Source organism: Lissotriton vulgaris, chromosome 3_1 (assembly GCF_964263255.1).
Source record: "Lissotriton vulgaris chromosome 3_1, aLisVul1.2, whole genome shotgun sequence".
NCBI classification, from domain to species: Eukaryota; Metazoa; Chordata; class Amphibia; order Caudata; family Salamandridae; genus Lissotriton; species Lissotriton vulgaris.
The window spans coordinates 1,030,422,955-1,030,440,578 of record NC_141689.1 but is presented as its reverse complement, the minus strand read 5'-3'; the positions used below and the strand labels follow the sequence as shown (position 1 = coordinate 1,030,440,578).

General features: G+C 45.3%; 1 protein-coding gene across 2 annotated transcripts in view; it reads left to right on the top strand.

The window, feature by feature from the left end:
* The first annotated feature begins 209 nt into the window (after window positions 1–209).
* Window positions 210–17,624, top strand: part of RIC1 (RIC1 partner of RAB6A GEF complex) — a 979,735-nt gene continuing 962,320 nt past the window's right edge. The window contains exon 1 of one of the 2 annotated variants that reach the window (XM_086961422.1): window positions 210–601. In XM_086961422.1, the coding sequence (XP_086817548.1) occupies window positions 461–601 (141 nt within the window). In that variant the 5' untranslated portion in view covers window positions 210–460. The remainder of the gene's footprint in view (window positions 602–17,624) is intronic. The other variant, XM_086961421.1, reaches the window with a different exon arrangement.

The window sequence follows — 17,624 nt, the reverse complement described above, 5'->3', positions numbered from 1 at the left end:
ACTCAAACACAAGTATAAACATGTATCGCGACTGTTTGGGGCGATTTGCGACACATATTGTACTTTCAAATAATTCCTATTCAATGACAAGTAATAACAATACGCTTTCTTCTATGTACTGTCATTTCCTACAAGTGGCCGATGTTATGATTGCTAAAACAGTCTTAAGATGGCCGCCGGAGGTGGGGCTCCGTGTCGCCCCGGTGTCTGGTGTCACAGGCCCCGCCCCCATGGCTGCCGCTGGACTGCATGGAATGCAGGAGATGGCGGCGGCGCAGCGGGCCTCGGGCGGCTGGAGCGGCGTCAGAAAAGCTAGCCGGGGAGCACCTGGGGTGGAGGCGCAACTGGAGCCCACTGCCGACTCCTAACGGAGAGAAAAGGTCCGCACCGTGGAAGAGGTGGCGGCAAGGGACTAGTTCGCTGGACTCGGGGACTGGAACCGTCAGCCCGCAGAGGCGACATGTACTTCTTGAGCGGGTGGCCCAAGCGGCTCCTGTGCCCGCTAAGGAGCGTGGAGCAGCCCTTCCAGCTGCAGCCCAACCCGCAGCGCGCGCTCTTTGCCGTGATCTCCAGCAGCCAGCTGAGCGTCTGGAGCAGCCGGGTGAGTAGACAGTTCCGGTGTACAAGCTCTACCTCTTTAGTGTCATTTGTAGGATTTGACGTTCGTTTTATATTCCCTTGCTGTGGCACAAAATGTCATCCAGTTTAACGTTCTGTTGTTACGTTCAAGGTCGAACATTTTTGAGATGCTAGATGAACCTTATTGCAACTATGCAATAGTTACCAAGTAGAACATCGCCATATAGGTATTGGCACGCAGGGACATGTTATGTATAGCTACATAAGATGGACAATGGGTGCGTTGTAGCCGGATGTATTGTTCACATAGTATTGAGGGCATGTGTCAGTGTCTCAGGTGGGCATCTGTGTACAAGCTGGCTGTTACTGTATCTCGCATGCAGGCGTAAGAGACAATGGCCTCAGTAAAAACAAATGTGCGTGCTGTAAGCAAGCGCTAGATCTGAGTACCACGCTCCTTGTCATCTTTGCCTGGGACTGGCTATTTTGTGTTCGCTACTTTAACGCACATTTGGAACCCTTTTATACTCCCTTCAGTATGTGTTGAGACGTCAACAAAGTAGGTCATCCTGAGGTGATCATCTGCCAATTTAGGCAGACTAGTTCTCTATTGAAAACAATGGCCAGCTTCTCATGTTTCGTATGAACTACTTCTGAATTGAACTCTCATGCCAACTTTGACAAGATGCCCTGTCTGCGTTTACTGTTGCATAGACGCCTGTCAGTCACAGAGAAGAGCTGCTTGCTACCTCACTTTTTATTTTACTCCTTCTTTACATAACTGCTTTGGATTTTCGATAGTTTGCAGTTGAAGTAGCCAAGACGTGAAGCAGGGTAACGTTTTAAAAAATAATTTAGACTGTCGTGCCACTTTTAGCCAACACAAAATTTTCTGCTGATTGGGAATGGAATGGCTATGTTAACCGATTCTTTCATGGAGCAAAGTGACCCCCGTCCAGGGCAATTGAAAATCTCGTTGGTTGTCTTCATAACTGTAAATAAACTAAAACGTTCCAGACTGGCCGACACTGTTCAGTGTCACTCCATTCGCAGAATTGATAAGATCGTTTGGCTTCTCCCTGACATCCTATGATGACAACCCACAAATAGTCATCTCATTTAACACTGATGTTACTGGAGCAAATATCGTCTGGTTTCATGTTCCTACTATATGCATTCCAATAAAACAACACAAAAAGAACACATCTGTGCGACTCCATCCTTGTTACTTGTTTGTGATCAATCGTATCACACATACTTATTGTGTGCATCAGACCTTGCTTACAATTAACTACAAGGCAGGAATTCCTCCACCCTTGTTTTCAGAGTTTAGGGTTCTCTCAGACCCAGTTGCACCAACCACAACTAACATTTCTTTTGAACCAACCACTACCTGTTGTGCGCCAATTTATTTCTGAATACTCACAAACCCCTTGCAAAACTTGAATATCTGCGAATGTATGCAGGCAGTAAGTTCATGGATGTTAGGAAGAGTCAACAATTAAACCCAGGAAAGAGTGAGGTCTTGAACTTCGGTGCCCAGCCATCCTTCTGTCTCCTGCATGGTGGCCCACTGATTTAGGCCCACTTCCCACACCTGTGAGAATACCCAAGAACCTAGGAGTTCTTGTAAACAACAAATTGTCTTACCATGACCACGTGAATGCAGTTACTTCTGCTGCCTACTATAACCACAGGCTGATCCAGAAGATTCTACAGTTTATACCAGCTAACTTACAGAAAACGGTAGTTACTTCTCTGTTGCTGTCTAAGATTAACTATTGTAATGGACTCTATTTGAATGCCCATTAGCACAAACTACAAACTATACAAAATGCAGAAGCCTGTGTGCCTCTGAAAATCCAGAAATACCAATCTGTCTCTGAATCTATTAGAAAGCTTCACTGGTAAGGCAGAGGATTCTTACAAAGCATTGCATGAACAAGGTCCTTATATTTTGAAAAAGATCTTCACCTGGTACGTTCCAGCTAGATCCTCATGATCTGCCTCTGCTAAATTGGTGTTAGTGGCCTGCTCGAAGGTGTAACCTGGGGTAGCAGAGACTTTGTGCTGGGAATTATAAAAGCTTGGAATGATCTTCCTCCTTATATCAAAGCTATGCCAAATCTTTTGGCTTTTAGGAATTCCTTGAAAACATGGATGTTTTCTGCAAATTATTTATTTCTTAGGGCCTCCTTTTCTCCTGTGCATCTAGCCCAAAGACACCTGTAGGAATTCAAGTGCTGTATAAGAATACAAATATAACATTGCATAAAGGCTCTGAAATACACATTTGATCTCTTAGGGACCTCTAACTATTCTGAAATTTGGGCACTGGGTTCATTGGTTTGTCCTTATAATTGTTAGAAGTCCTCTAATTTTGCACCTCTTAAGTCGTGTTTAGTTTTGTAGTTTCGCTTCGCTTAAGCATAGTGTGTTTTGATAGTGTCTAGGGACTTACTTTTTTAAGTCACCAAAACCTTTGAACTAGGTCGCTCATGCCTTTGTATAATGTTGTGAGCATACAGAGCTTTACTCTTATACCTGTATGTAAATAATCAATTTGTGGCTTTTTTAATTTGATGCTGAAGCCTGCTTTGACAGACCAAGTACTGCATTTTGTTTTAATGAGTTACTTTGTGATCCCACGAACAAGTCCGCATAGGCTTTTTAACACAAACATAGTAAATGTTCCTACTTACACTGGATTGTTAACAAGGCACAATGTGGCCTAGATTTGAGCAAGGATTATGAAAGAGTTTGTTAAATGTTTTCATTTGTCGCGTGAGCCCTGATTCTATGGCATAATAATACAACACCCTAGGTTTGTAATATCAATTTGCAATGTTCTTAAAAACCAGAGACAGCAAGTTCACGATGCTTGCTGGTTTTATGCGTATGCAGGGATAAATACCACTGAGTGTGCAAGGATGAAGTGGCCGTCTTGGTAGCCTTTGTTTCAAGCATGTATTTTTACTGTTGACCTAAGGGGCCTTCTGCCCTTAATGTAATTGTATTTTCTATAGTTGATATTTTTTCATTTGTGATGCTATGAACATCCTTTGGATGAGACAGGGTCCGCCTTACTGATTGCCATGTATATGTTCCTGCAAAATAATTGTCCTCATGGTGCTCAAGAACGATGTGGTAAATGTTTTACTCTGAGATGCGGGAGTTACATAATTCCAGGAAAATACAAGATTATAGACTTTATAAAAACAAATTTATCATTGTAATTTAACTGCAATTATCTTGCTCTCATTGTGATAGCTGTATCGTTGTTGACCACTGATTTAAATCTCACATGCAGCCCTCTTCATGTGATGGCCACTGGATAGAATATAAAGTTAAACTGAATAGGCCAAACAAACCTCTAAGAATTGTGGCAGCCACATTAAATATAGACATTTCGCATTATTGTAAGCCACTCCAGTATTCAATGCTAGGGAAAAGATGATCTCTTGGTGGGCTTAATTAACAATGTTTTTGCCTCATGTGGCATGAGTACATCTGGAACTTCAAGAGTAAGCTGCGTCAACTCAAAGAGAAATCTTGGTGAGACAGGTCTCAGTAACCAGCACCAAACCTGTGATCAGAAAACTACTTTAGTTTCGGAATACATTTCTCCATATTAAACATGGCCTATTGTTGATCAAAACATAGTGCTTTTAAAACGTCTTGCTCACAGGAATGTAGTCGCACCTGTTAATTATTTTATAGGATTTAGGGAATAACATTCTAGTGAATAACAGATTTTCACCCAATACGAAAATTACAAAAGGAGTTCTTCAGTTAACTTTCTATCTGCACCACTTGGAAATTAATTATGACAAGTCCATGATAGATTGGAAATATTAAAACACACTGTACAACGTAATTATTGCATGTTGTTAATTTCAGTTTGATCAGTTACCATTGTTCGCATAAAAGTTAGACTAAGCATTCTGTCCTGCAGTTAGTGGTTTGTTTATTAAATATTATGAGAGCACATCGCAATCCCCTTTTCCAAATTCCTACCAGTGATGTTTACAAACATCACTGGCTTCGACTTTGTGTGTTTTTAGGTTTCGACTGGCGTACACTGCGCAGCTCGAGAAATTTTATTTTCAAGAGTATTGGGTTTGATCCGCCTCTCTTTTCCATTGGCTAGCTCCATAAATGGAGGCTAGCCATTGGAAGAGAGATGTGGCAATCATTCTCGGAGCAGATTCGTGGGCGTTCCTGTTTTTTTTAACTCCGCCCCTTTTTGACGTCATGCAGCGGTGGGCCATTGTGGGAGTTGTCTTATTTTTTTTTCTCACTATGTTTGCGGCCACCATTTTTTTCATGGAGCTGGGGCGGGCAGGTTTCTGCGCTGCTCCCTTCCCTTTTCCCCTATCTTCCTCTCATCCTTTCTCTTCCCTTCCTCCTTCCTCGTCCCTTCTCTCATTCTCCTGGTCTCATTCCTTCCCTCTATTGCCCTCCCCTCGGTCCCTCTCCCCCACCCCTCCTCCCCTGCTCACGCCCAGCCTCCTCACTTCTTTTCCTGCCTCATGTGGTGAAGATTTCTCGGCTCGCGCTCTGCTCCCGCCTCCCCCTCCTCCAGCTCTTCACCCTGCTGGGCTCCGGCGACGGCGGAGCCCACCCGCGATCGACACAAGTGCCCCCAAATGAAAGGAAGCAGCCTCCGAGAGCTGCGATACACCCCCCCACCCGCGCGGTAAGTGAACAGTGAGCCGGGTGGAGGGAAGTGAGGCCAGGACTAGAGACGCACACCACGAGGGCAGAAATCAGCCGCCCGCAGCTGATGGGAGCGGCGTTAGCCCCCCCCTGCACGTCCTGAGATAACAACAAAAGGACTCATCGCTGGGAGAGAGGCAGTTCCATGGCAGCGCGGGCTATTTTCAGAAACCAGATATCTCCCACTTATTAAAAAAGATCACATTTGTTAAAGAAAGGGATTCAATACAAATTGCTAGGTCAGAGAGGGCGAGAGTGCAGCCGAGTCCAGTAGGGGCGTTATCATCTGTCAAATTCCATGTTTCCACGCTTTGTGGGTGAGCAGTGTTAGTGAAAACAGTGTTGGAACTGGTTGCACTTACGCTGCAGCGGCGGGATCTGTGCACCCTCTGGGCACTGGGTGTGTTTATAAAATGATAAGCTGGGAGTGGGCCTGTGCAGGACTGCGGGGCTGTCGGCACGCATGGAGCCCTGCTTGTAATTACCAACTCACTCTCTGCTCCATGGGGACAGACACCGATTTGCTTGTGGCAGCAAAGTGACCAGTGCACCAGTGTTTTTTCTAGCTAATAAGAACGGATACGAGGGAGGCCCCGGGCTATTTGGCTTTCTGTGGCTTTTCCCAGTGATAAACGGGCTGCAGCAGACATTAGGCAACAGATGCTTTAAAGTTGGCGCCCATTTATTGTCTCTCTCTCACTCCTCCGCGACGCTTCATTCCTCCATCCAGGGCCGGCTTCAGCGCAGGTGGCACCTGGTGAACATTCGTGTTTGAGACTCCCCCCCACCCTCTCCCTCCTCCTATGTTCTTCGTCTCCACGGATGTATTCCCTACCAGCCTCCAACAGTGCCCCCATCTCTCCATGGCCCCTCTCTCACATGTATTTCATTTTTTTTATAGCGCTTCTCATACCGGTCTAGGGTATGAGAAGCCTATATATTCACCTATTTATCACTCTATGCATCATTCATTTACCAACACCTACCTATTCACCTGCCCATCAGCTATACAATGAGATCAGCGTGTAAATCCACCCTTCCACCTGGCCCACCTGTCTAAATGTCCACCCAAGCATCTTTCACCTATTCATCCTCTATCTGATATCAAACCTTCAGCAACCATGCCACGTGCCTCACTCTGCCTGGCCGTGCAACACGTCTCCCCGATCAGAACCTTCCCTTTCCTGGTTGAGCAAGTGTTAGCTCAATTAGGTGGCTTTATGGGAGAGATTTTAGTTACATTACACAGGGACACATTCTGTATTTTAGGAACAGGGTGATTAAGTGATTTGCCAAGAATCACAGGATGTTGAACAGACACTGAGATTCGAACACAGTCCACCAGTTCCAAAGTCCGCAACTCTGGCCACAATATGAAATGCTTTTTTTTTTTTTTTAAATTAACTCATTCCACGAATGCCCCAGGTGCCTTATCCTTCAAAGTGGCGACCAAGGCGCTGAGAAGGATAGAGTGCTTGGCTCCAGATCACACAGCTCTGTTGCTTGAGAAAGAAACACAGGGTATATCCTAGGCCTGCCATGTCCTATTGATATCAGTTATGTTAATTTATGTTGTGTGTGTGTGGGTCTGTGTGTGTGTTTGTGTGTGGCATTTGCGAGAGATTAAGCTATTGGCATTGTAAATGACAATGCTATTTATTTATCTGTTTTCACTACCTGATGTTGGCTAAGGGTGCTTGGGCTGCTCAACTCTCAGTGAAAGCGGTAGCCTTCCATCTCAATGATAGTAGTACTTTGGGTATTCCTATTGGTCCGACAAGACCTATTGGTCCGACAAGACCGCAGTCAATGAGACAGGCCTATGTCATGGCGCACACGCATGATCCTTGTTTACCTGTGACAAAATATCAGCATTACGGATCCAGATGTACAGGGGTGCACGTCGTAAACCACGCTGAGGACTTTTCCATCCCAGCCCCTTGCTCCAATAATGATGAAAAAAACCTAGATGCATGTCTGACACAAAACGGTACAGGACTTCAGGGATACTTCTGGGTGGAGAAAGCCGGAAATTACCTCGTTTGTCACAAAAAAATGTCTGCTTCAAATCCGTTGTCCACAGACTTTGAAATTAAATGATGCATTCAAATTGGTGTGTATATTCTATAATCTTCAGCTTCTTGTTTGTGAATGGTTCTTCAAACCGTGAAATTAGTAATTTTCCTGCCAAACGTCTTGAGTTGTGAAGTTATTTATATGTTTTGAAAAGGGAGGCTGGTGTAAAGCATCCAAGAAAGTTGAAGGTTCAGACTTATTCACTTAAAGGTTTACTGCATTTTACAAAAAACACTGTTTTTCTGCTCGATGCAAGGTTGCTGCTGAGAAAATCTGCTGGCAAAAGGTTATGGTACATTATGAGGAGTTAACGCATTCAAACATACTGTTATTTACATTAAGTTATAATTCAGTATTTGTGTGTTGGAGAGCTTCTCCCTTTTATGTGCATTTACGTAGGATTGGTGATTGTCTTTCACCTGAGTTGACATCCAGGAATAGAGTACAGTCCCCATGGATGCAAGCCAAGTAACAGAAGAAAAGTGCCCAAAATGCACATCATAAAAAACACAGAACTTAGCAATTCACCATTGGATTTCAAGGAGGTTCTCTTCCTGTGCATCGGGTTCCCAGAAACGTAAGGGTACAAGAACCATAAGTAATGGGCACCCCCACAGCACTCCAAACTGCTTTTGTGGCTAGAGATTTATAGAGCTGGATTTGCAATAAGGATGTAAGTAAAGAGTTCTCTTAGCACACGGATTTTATGGGGTGGTTGGGCTGGCATGTTGACCTTTCAATTACTGCACACTTGATTGTGTTCTGTCATGTCTCGACCTGAAGCATGTTTTATCTTATTTTGATCTGTTGTGAAAGGGGCTGCACATCTGTTAACATCTTGGCAGAGCACCCACTTTTTCTAGTAAAAAAAAGGGATATGTTAGACACACTTAATCTGTCTCTGGACTTTTACACGATAAGAAAATATCATTTACTGCTTATTCCTTTAGACATATTAATGGTCCTGGCGGCCAATGTACAGTGGTGGCACTTTTGTGGATGGTGGAGTTCTGGGACTAATATTGCATATCCACTCTCAATTAAGCAGCCTCACTGGGAAGGTGCTTCTTGCAGGCACCCTGTTGTTATTTCCGGAAATCCATACTTCATCAGGGTGGGTTAAACAAGATCAAGTACAACAGGAGCCCCACCTGATCAGGAGGTTGTCGCCCCTGAGCATAAACAAGAGAGACTGGCGTTGGCAACCCTGGAAGACCAAGTGCAGAAACATCTAACAAAAATACTCAACGTCATTGCTTACACTAAGGCCACCTTACACCAGGATATTAGTACTATGTCGGTGGTGTTGGGGCTGCTTAGAATAGAACACCATAAGCTAGCAGAGAGAGTTAAAGTAGTGGAGTCCTCGCTTGTCGGCCTATGCCCCAAACACTATCACTTCAAGTTCCGAAGCTTTCTGAAAGGGTCCGCATGCTGGAACACAGGGCAGAACACGCCGAAGGGCGTAATAGAAGGAACAACATCAGGGTGGTTGGGCTGCCTGAGGGGGTGGAGGGCAGAGACATGATTGCCTTCTTGAGCCAAGGATCAGCACAGTTGTTGCATTGGATGGCCTGTTGAACTTTTAAACCCCAAACGGGCACACCGTGTACCAGCTCGCCCTCCAGCACCAGTGTGCCCGCCACGCCCGGTTGTGGCAAAACTCCTTCATTAAAAGGATAGAGACATACTACTACGGAGGGCGAGAACCAATAACCCGTTTGTGGTGGATATAGTAAGGTCTCAATATCCCCCAAATACACAGGGAAGTTCAGCTGAGACAGGCTTCGTTCCTCTAGGCAACAGCCTGTGTTTTTATTGTTTAACTAGCAGCCCGCCCCGGCGTTGCCCGGGGCAGAAGGGGGCTGGGGGCAGCTGCGCAGCAGGAGTGGCGCAGCAGAGCGGCCGTTTTGTTGGTCCTGGCTGCTTCTGCCCACGCTTTGTTTTCCCCGCCGTCCCGAATTTGAGGAAAATGCTTTTTGAGCACTCAGTGTTTATGGCCCCCGCCAGTCGTTGGTCCTGGCCGCTTCTGCCCATGCTTTGTTTCCCCCTACGTCCCGACTTTGAGGAAAAGGCTTTTTGAGCACTCAGTGTTCATGGCCCCCGCCCGTCCCTCGGTGCGCACCCGCGGATACTTCTCTTACCTCATCCGCCTCTCCTCCCCGTGCTGCTGATTTTACCGCTCCACTGCTCCTCTGCTTCTCGCCGGCTCCGCAGCTCCTCCCCGCGCTCATGTCCACCGCTGTTCCTCGGGCTCTTGTACGCCGCTCCTCCCTGCGCTGCTGATGTCAGCACGCACGTCGCGGCCGGCCGGCGCTACTTCTAAGGGACTACTTTTTGTTTTAATCGTACATTTTTTAAATAAGGTATATATTTTTTTTTAGATAGCCTATGTCCTTCTGCTTGTCCTGACGTTTTCAAACATGTATTGGGTGTTTGGATTGGTGGTGTAGTTTTCGAGTTTATCTGGCTTAAAGGTCACAGTTCTCTCTTTATAATAGTAGTATAGATAATGTATTTTGTTTGTTTTCATCTTGTTTTATATGGTTTTAATTGCATGAATTTTTAACTCGCTGTGTTTATTTTTAATTGCTGGGATTTTACGTGTAATCTATGGATGCTTGAAGAATTAAATCAATAAATAAATTGGGTTATGTGACACTGTTTCAAAGACTTGCTCTTGAAGATCTGAAACTGAGCAAGGAAAGCTCTCAGGTGTGTTATTTCAAGAAAGAAAGTCATCAGTCTTTAATCTCACCTTTGGAGAAGACTGGAGAACTTCAAATTAAATATATGACGGAATTGGTGCTCCAAATTTTTTTTTCTAATTCTAAATAGCACGAGATATAAGAGCAACCTAAATTAGAATCTGACGTAGGACCTATCGGCTAAAACGTGAGCTAGCCAAAACAGTGAAACAGTGGCTGACAGATGAAACGTCTGACAGAAAATCAGTTTTTGGGGTTGGCACTTACATATAATATAGGGCTGCCACCTCTGGCCAGCTTTTTATCAGTATGGCAGGTATTTTCACGTGAAGACACATTTTTTTTAAAGTTCTGGAAAAAACGTAAAATCAGCTGTTTTTCTAATTGTAAATAGAAACAGTAAAAGCAACAATCAAAATATGAAAACACTCCGCATGCATGTAATGCTTTTTATACTAATCCCAAAGGACTATTGCAGCAAACAGTGGCTGAATTGCTAGGCTCCATAAAGAATAAAAATGATTTTCCACAACTTGATGTTCAAAAGCAAGCTTTCTGGACCGTCCAGAACCCCATAACATGCCAAGCAGCCGGTATTTTTTCTGAGAAAGGTGGCAACCCCTCGAGTCGCACATGAACACATTGGGGACGAGTAGGACTGTAGATATCACTGCAAAATCAAGTACGGTTAGAATGGGCTTTATTTTTAACCCCTCTCAATCCACCCTTCGGCTGTGTTTGCTTGTATAGCCGCTCTATGGCATGCTCTTCACCACGTTCCATCAACTATCCCCCCTCTGCCCCTCACCCTCGATCTCCCCATCGTATTCTCTCACCCACCACACTCTGCCACGCTCCAGTTGTCTTCATCTTATGCTCTACGGGACAACCGAGTCCATCAGTTTTACCAAACCCAGCTCGGAAATAAGCAAACAACTGCCGCCACCCGTTTGAATGTTTTAGCGTCAGCTTCCAGGATGACTGCAGTCCACCCATTGGTTCGTTAACCCTATCCCAACCTTGCTGCTATTGGACAAAGGCACCAAAAGTCTAAAAGTAAATAAAGCGTCTGATTGGTCAGTGCTGGATCAAGGTGTGCTTGGGTGAACTTACGATGTATTGTTTAGTTTTCGTCTTAGCAATAGCAAATCGTTAACCTTCAGAAATGGCCCCTCCAGCTGAACTGAATCTATGACACAACCTCTTATCCACTCTAACACGAAGGTAAAGGCCTGACTATTAAAATTATCTTTAACAATAACAAACCAAGGAAGGCACCTTCGGCCGTCCGGCGCTACTTCCAAGGGACTACTTTTTTTTTAATCTTACATTTTTTAAATAAGGTATATATATATTTTTTATATAGCCTATGTCTTTCTGCTTGTCCTGACGGTTTCAAACATGTATTGGGTGTTTGGATTGGTGGTGTAGTTTTCGAGTTTACCTGGCTCAACGGTCACAGTTCTCTCTTTATAGTAGTAGTATAGATAAACTAGAGGACTAGATGATGTGTTTTTAACTTCGATGTATATATCTAATTGCATAGGTGGATAAAGTCTATTATACATATAGATCAATGTATTTGTCAAGAATAATAGTGGAAATATTTTGTGTAAGAAAATAATTTTAAGAAATGAGACATTTTTATATATAACTAGCAGCCCGCCCCAGCGTTGCCTGGGGTAGAAGGGGGCTGGGGGCTGCATTTCAGGTTTGCGTGCTCTCCCACCCAGGCCCCCGCCCGCCACAACATTGTCTGTGTCCCGGACAATGTTGTGGCGGGCGGGGGCCGGGGCGGGAGAGCACGCAAACCTGAAATGCTGGCTTCCCCTACCCCCGCCTGCCCTGACATTCCCCAGCAGCCGTGCCCCGCCCGCCCGCCACGACCCTGGCTGCCCCGGATTCTTACCTTGCCTCTGCTGCTCACACCGCCGGTCCATATTTCTCCGCTCCGCCGCTCTGCCACTCACCACCTGTCCGCCGCCGCTCCTCCCCGCACCATATCCGCCTCTCCGCTCCGCCGCTGGTCTCACTTCACCGATCCTCCCCTGCGCGCCATGTCCGCCGCTCCTGGGACGCTGCTCCTGACGTGACGACGCACAGTCGCGGCCGGCGCTACTTTGGGGGAACTACTTTTTGTAAAAATGTAACTTTTTATATACCATTTATTTTTAAAGTTTTTAAAGCCTATGACCATCTACACACCCTGCTGATTTCAATGGTGTATCGGGTGTGTAGATTGGCGCTGTGGTTCCCGAGTTTACCTAGCCTAAAGATGCAAGTTCTCTCTTTATAATAGTAGTATAGACTATGTTCAGGATTTAGATTATGGAGTGATTGGTAATAAAGACATATTGAGCCTGAATGAGACTATATTGAATTATCTTATAGAACGGATAACTAGAGTGAGTGTCACAAAAGGGACCCCTTCTTGTTTTTTAGGTCGAGCAGACCTACCCTCAATGCGTGAGCATTGAAGGTGTCTGCTTCAGACCTATTGTGGCCCGTATTTAGAAATGTGGACAGCTATCAGACGCGCGCTTTGACAAGGTCAGATTTCACCTCGGGAGCGAGCGTCTGATAGCTGCGCATGCGCGAAGCAAAGCCCTTGCTCCCACACAGACACAGGCAGCCCCCACCCCTCTGCATGCACGCACGCCCACACAGGCGCGCGCATGCACACGCAGGCATACGGCACACATACAGGCACACATACAGGCACACTATCCCCTACCTCGCATTCTCTCAATCACACATAGTCACGCATGCGCACACACATTCCCTCGCGCACACACGCACACACACGCGCGCACACACTCCCCACCGCCACCCCCCCCTCCAGGCATACACACAGGCACGCACGCATTTCACATCAGCCCTGGGCCCCACTCACCGACTGCGCTCTTCCGGCGGGGCTCCTCACGGCGCGGAGCGTCTCATCCTCTAAATCGGGGCTCCCTCAGGTCCGAGGAGCCCCGCAACAGGCGCCACACTCCTCCTTCTCCCCGGCCCCCTCCTGGGGACCCGGGCTACCTCGGACCGGCAGGGCGCTCCATGCGCCGGCAGCTCGCGGACCTTGGGAGGCGGGACTTCCGGTCGGCCGCAACCGGATTGGCCGGCCGGCCAAGAGCTTCCGGGTCGCTGCGGGACTTGTTTTCCTTTTGGTCTCTGCACAGGTTTGTTCAATTTCCGTGTGTTCCTGGTTATCTTTTTGTTCAGGGGAGCTTCTGCAGTGAGGTTAGCCTTTTGCCTTCTGGTAGTAACAGTGGGTCTGGCAGGGGTGGAATCTAATTCAAGAGGTGAAGAAGAGGGAATATCTATCGGTGTGGTTGGTATATCGTGTGGAATTCTACCAGATCGAAGAGAGGACACCTTATTGTTAATCTCTGCACAGGGCTCGATAAGTACAGGAGAGTCTAGATTTTACAGGTAAAGGTGCCACAGACAGCCTCCGCTCAGTAAGTTTTATTTTAATTATGAGCACTGATTCAGCCCTTTGCACAAGACCAGTCTCTACCAGTCTCGGTCCCTTGGGCTACGTTCCGCGCCGCGGTTGGAGAGGCAGCGCTTTATGAGCGATCACTACGCCCCCACCTCACTCCCGGTAGCAGAACAAGGAAGGTTGCACCCTGGGACTTGAAGTCCAAGAGAGCAACAGATGGTATGGCGGTGTAACCCTGGAACCTAGACCCACCAGGGCTGCTGCGGGCGAAACACGGGGGCGCTGGGCGTCAAAGATCAGCGGTGACTGTGGGGATGAGGTAGGTGATTGGTGAACCTCACCTCCGCTCCTCCTAACTACGGCTCTCCTCCTGCACCTCCTGCTCTCCTCCTGTGCACTTCTGTTCTGGGACTCGGACCCTAGCCCGCCTGTGGACTGTTGACTGCCCCGCAGCTCTCACAGTGCAGACGGAGCTCTAGCGGATTCGCTTCTGCTCTCCCGCTGCTCTCGCAGGCCTCTCGTGGTTCCTACAGTCCTCGCTGGACTCATGTGGCTCTCGCCCCTCTTGTAGCTCTTGTGGCCCTCGCTGCTCACTCCCGTGGCTCTCGCTACACTCAGGGTTCCTGCAGCCCTTGCTGGGCTCCCTTGGCTCTTGCGGCTCTCGTGGCCCCCGCAACTCGCTGCTCTCACCTCACCTGCTGCAAGTCAATCATCAGTTCGATTCAGGCACGTATTGAGATCCCCTCCCGACAGAAAGCCAGTTGGCGGCATGGAGTGCAAACTATTCCAAATCTGCGTATAGAATATGGAACATCTATATTAGGTTCATAAGTATTCATTGCGATCACAATAGTGCCACACAAACTGCCCTGCACTATTATGTACCGGCCTTGATCATCGGTTTCTGAATAGGTGATCATGAAGGCTATGACCTTTTCAACCAGTATCAATACTCCCCTAGAGTATGAGGAAGCCATATAGACGACTGCCCATCTGGTGCCCACAGTATTTTCAATGGTTTGTGCCAGGTGTGGCTCCTGTAACAGTGATATTCGTATATTACGACAATCCTAGTAAGCAAGTACTTGACGTTTTTTACGGGGCCGTAAAGCCCCTGTATATTTCAGGTTATGAAGGAGAAGTCCCGGGTTCATGATCAGTTACATGTGAGTAGCAGAGTCTGCAGTGTCCTCGTACTATCATGAGCAGCATACATCACCATGCAAAAATTTGAGGTGCCTAGGGGAGGAGGGGTGGGGGGGTGCTGCATGGCTTTTGTCATAGTAGTCTCAGCTCCCCCAGGAGTGCAGATAGTTCCTCAGCACAGCACTCTCCAGGCAGGCAGTAGTCACTTTAAATGTCAACCATAACCAAGGGCAGGAACTAGCTACTCTCATTGTCCAGCTTTGTATTTGACTGCACACGTTTCCGCGGAGAAAGTTTTTTATATACTCCAAGGTGGCTTTGGGTTTTGTGAAATTTTGGAACCCCCCGTGGTGATCTATTCATAGCAGAGCTGGGTAAAGCATCACAAAGGGTATCTCTGCCTGCTGAAAGTTTATTTTTTACGGGAAGAACTTCTTTACAGGCAGCCTGCACTGTTGTTGTAAAGTCTGGAAAGAAACCCACGTTATTTCCATGGTAGTGGATGTCTTTTTTTCTCTCTTGCCAGTCGCAGCACAGTGTAGCGATCCCTGTAGTTCAGTAGCTTTGATACGATTGGACACCGGGGGGAGGGGGGTCAAGGGACGGGGGGGGGGGGTAAGGGGGTCTTCTGTTGCAGCCTCGCCATCAACGACCTGTGCGCTCTTTAGACCACCACCAGATGAGAGAAGATGCTAGCACTGCATATAGTGCAACTGAATCACATTTAAGAGCTTTCAGATTATTTTCTTCATTTATTAATTTTTCACCATTAGGTGTGAGACTGTTTTATTCACCAATCAGGTCAATGGCTGCATCCACACCTTCATCAGCCTGTTGGATTTCGTCTATTTAAAGGACCACATTTGATGTGGCTACACCAAGCCTTTCAGAACATTTACATTATTAGATATTAAACTATTTTGTTCAAAGATCAGTTCAAATTCAGCATTGAGACTTACACATTGCTTTACATCAGCCTGAACACTTTATCACCTTGGACAGGTTCGGATCGAACTCTTTTGTCTGAGCTGATCATCATTTACTAATTCCTGAGAATGTCATATGTTCCCCCTAAAGATTGTTGAAAAGAATGTAGTTTTTTAACTTAGAAACTCTGGACTTCGGATCCACTGAATCCTGCAGTGTTGCTAAAATAATATCAATGTTCTGCTATGTTTCTTGGACAAACTTTGTCAATAATCGGAACATTGCTTTAAGTGTACTTTACACAGTGTAAATCAAATCTATCCCAACTGCATGAAAAGGACTCTCAAGCCCTAATAGGGATTCTCCTTGGACCCATTTCTTTTTTAGAGGTTATTATTTTACCCAGAAAGACAGCGGTCATTCGCCAATGATGAATCAATTAAGTATGGTAACAAATAACTTCTTTAGTTTAAAACCGGAGTAACAGGTGTAAATGATTTTCTTTAGTAATTCTCTTAAATATCAGACTAGAAGTATTTTTTAATGGACAAAGTTAGTTCTAGCTCGTTAGAGAGCTTTGAACCAAGGCCCAGTTTCAGGCTATCCTCCTGAGTTCAAACCCCTGTCAGGGTATCAAGCAGCTATTTGCCACTCACTAAATTATAATCAAGCAAGGGAACCAAGCCTCACCAGATTGCATGGGATAGTTTCCTGTAGATTTATCAGGCACTCTGATGGCTTCCAAACATTTTTGCCAATATTATGTATTTCATTTATTTTGTTAGTGTCCTTTGACCACATATCACTTATTCCCTTTATCCACATACCTTCTTAACTAGCGCCACCACAGCATCAATCTGTGCAACCATTCAACAACAACTGGTTCAAATATGTTCTCTCACGGTTTCAAGCATTATTAGAAATATAACAAAAAGATGTTAATATTTCACTTCTGTTCTTGGATTTTCGTCACAATAAAATACACTTAACATAATCTTCACAAAAGTTATTTACTAAAGTTTAAGCTATTGCCATTATAAATTACTATGACTTTTATTTAAGTATTAATTATTTAAAAAAAATTGAAAGCCATTGTTATTTGTAATATCAATACATGCAAGTCACGTACATACAACACATATTGCATTACAAATGCTATAGGTGTCACATTTGCGAAAGTTAAAACTATTGGCTTTGTAAATGACAAAGCTATGATTTCGGTATTTTCAAAAACAAAACAATAAAAAATGTGTCATTTACAATACCAATAGCTCAAACTTTCCTAATGCGAGACCTATTGCATTGCAAATGCTTGTACTACATATTGACCCTGTCCGTTTTGGTTGGAAGGACAGCTCTCCCACTTTGTTGTGTGTCCTGTATTGCCCTGGATATACAATATATTTCACTATACATTCTCTTCCATACATTGATTTACTAAAGAGTGCTTCTGGATGCTCTGTTTTAGTCATTCTTCAACCATCCCCTATTTCCCTTTCCTTTTTTTAGTTCTAACTTTACAGTGCACCTGCTGTAGTTTAAGAGGAATTCTTTGGATCAACTGTTTGTGTGAGCCAGATGAAACATCTGTGTGCAGGAAGCCTTGGAGGGGGGAATCTGTTTTAACTTTCTTAGCAGTTTGTTGATGGTTTAACAGCGCATACTTTTTTGAAGTTGTATAGCAACATCTGCGTCTTGGATGAATCCCAAGCTTTTTTGTTGTACTTTGTGTTGTGTTTGTAGAGGCGCTTCTCTAGGTATGCATACGAAAGTGGGATATCTTGTGCCGGTGGCAAGTTTCCACATTTAAGGATCTTGGCTTTGCCTGATATGAAGACGTTTCTCTGCCAAAGTAGCCGAAAAACCTGTGCGGTGGCGTGGTACTGTTCAGATGCTGGAAATAATTTTTTTAAATGCAAAAAATATATGTACAATCTTTGTTTTGGAATCCTTTTCAAGTGTAGTAGATTCAGAGAAATTGTTGTATCTTCCCACTTTTACGTACTGTTATAAAGAATGCATAGAAA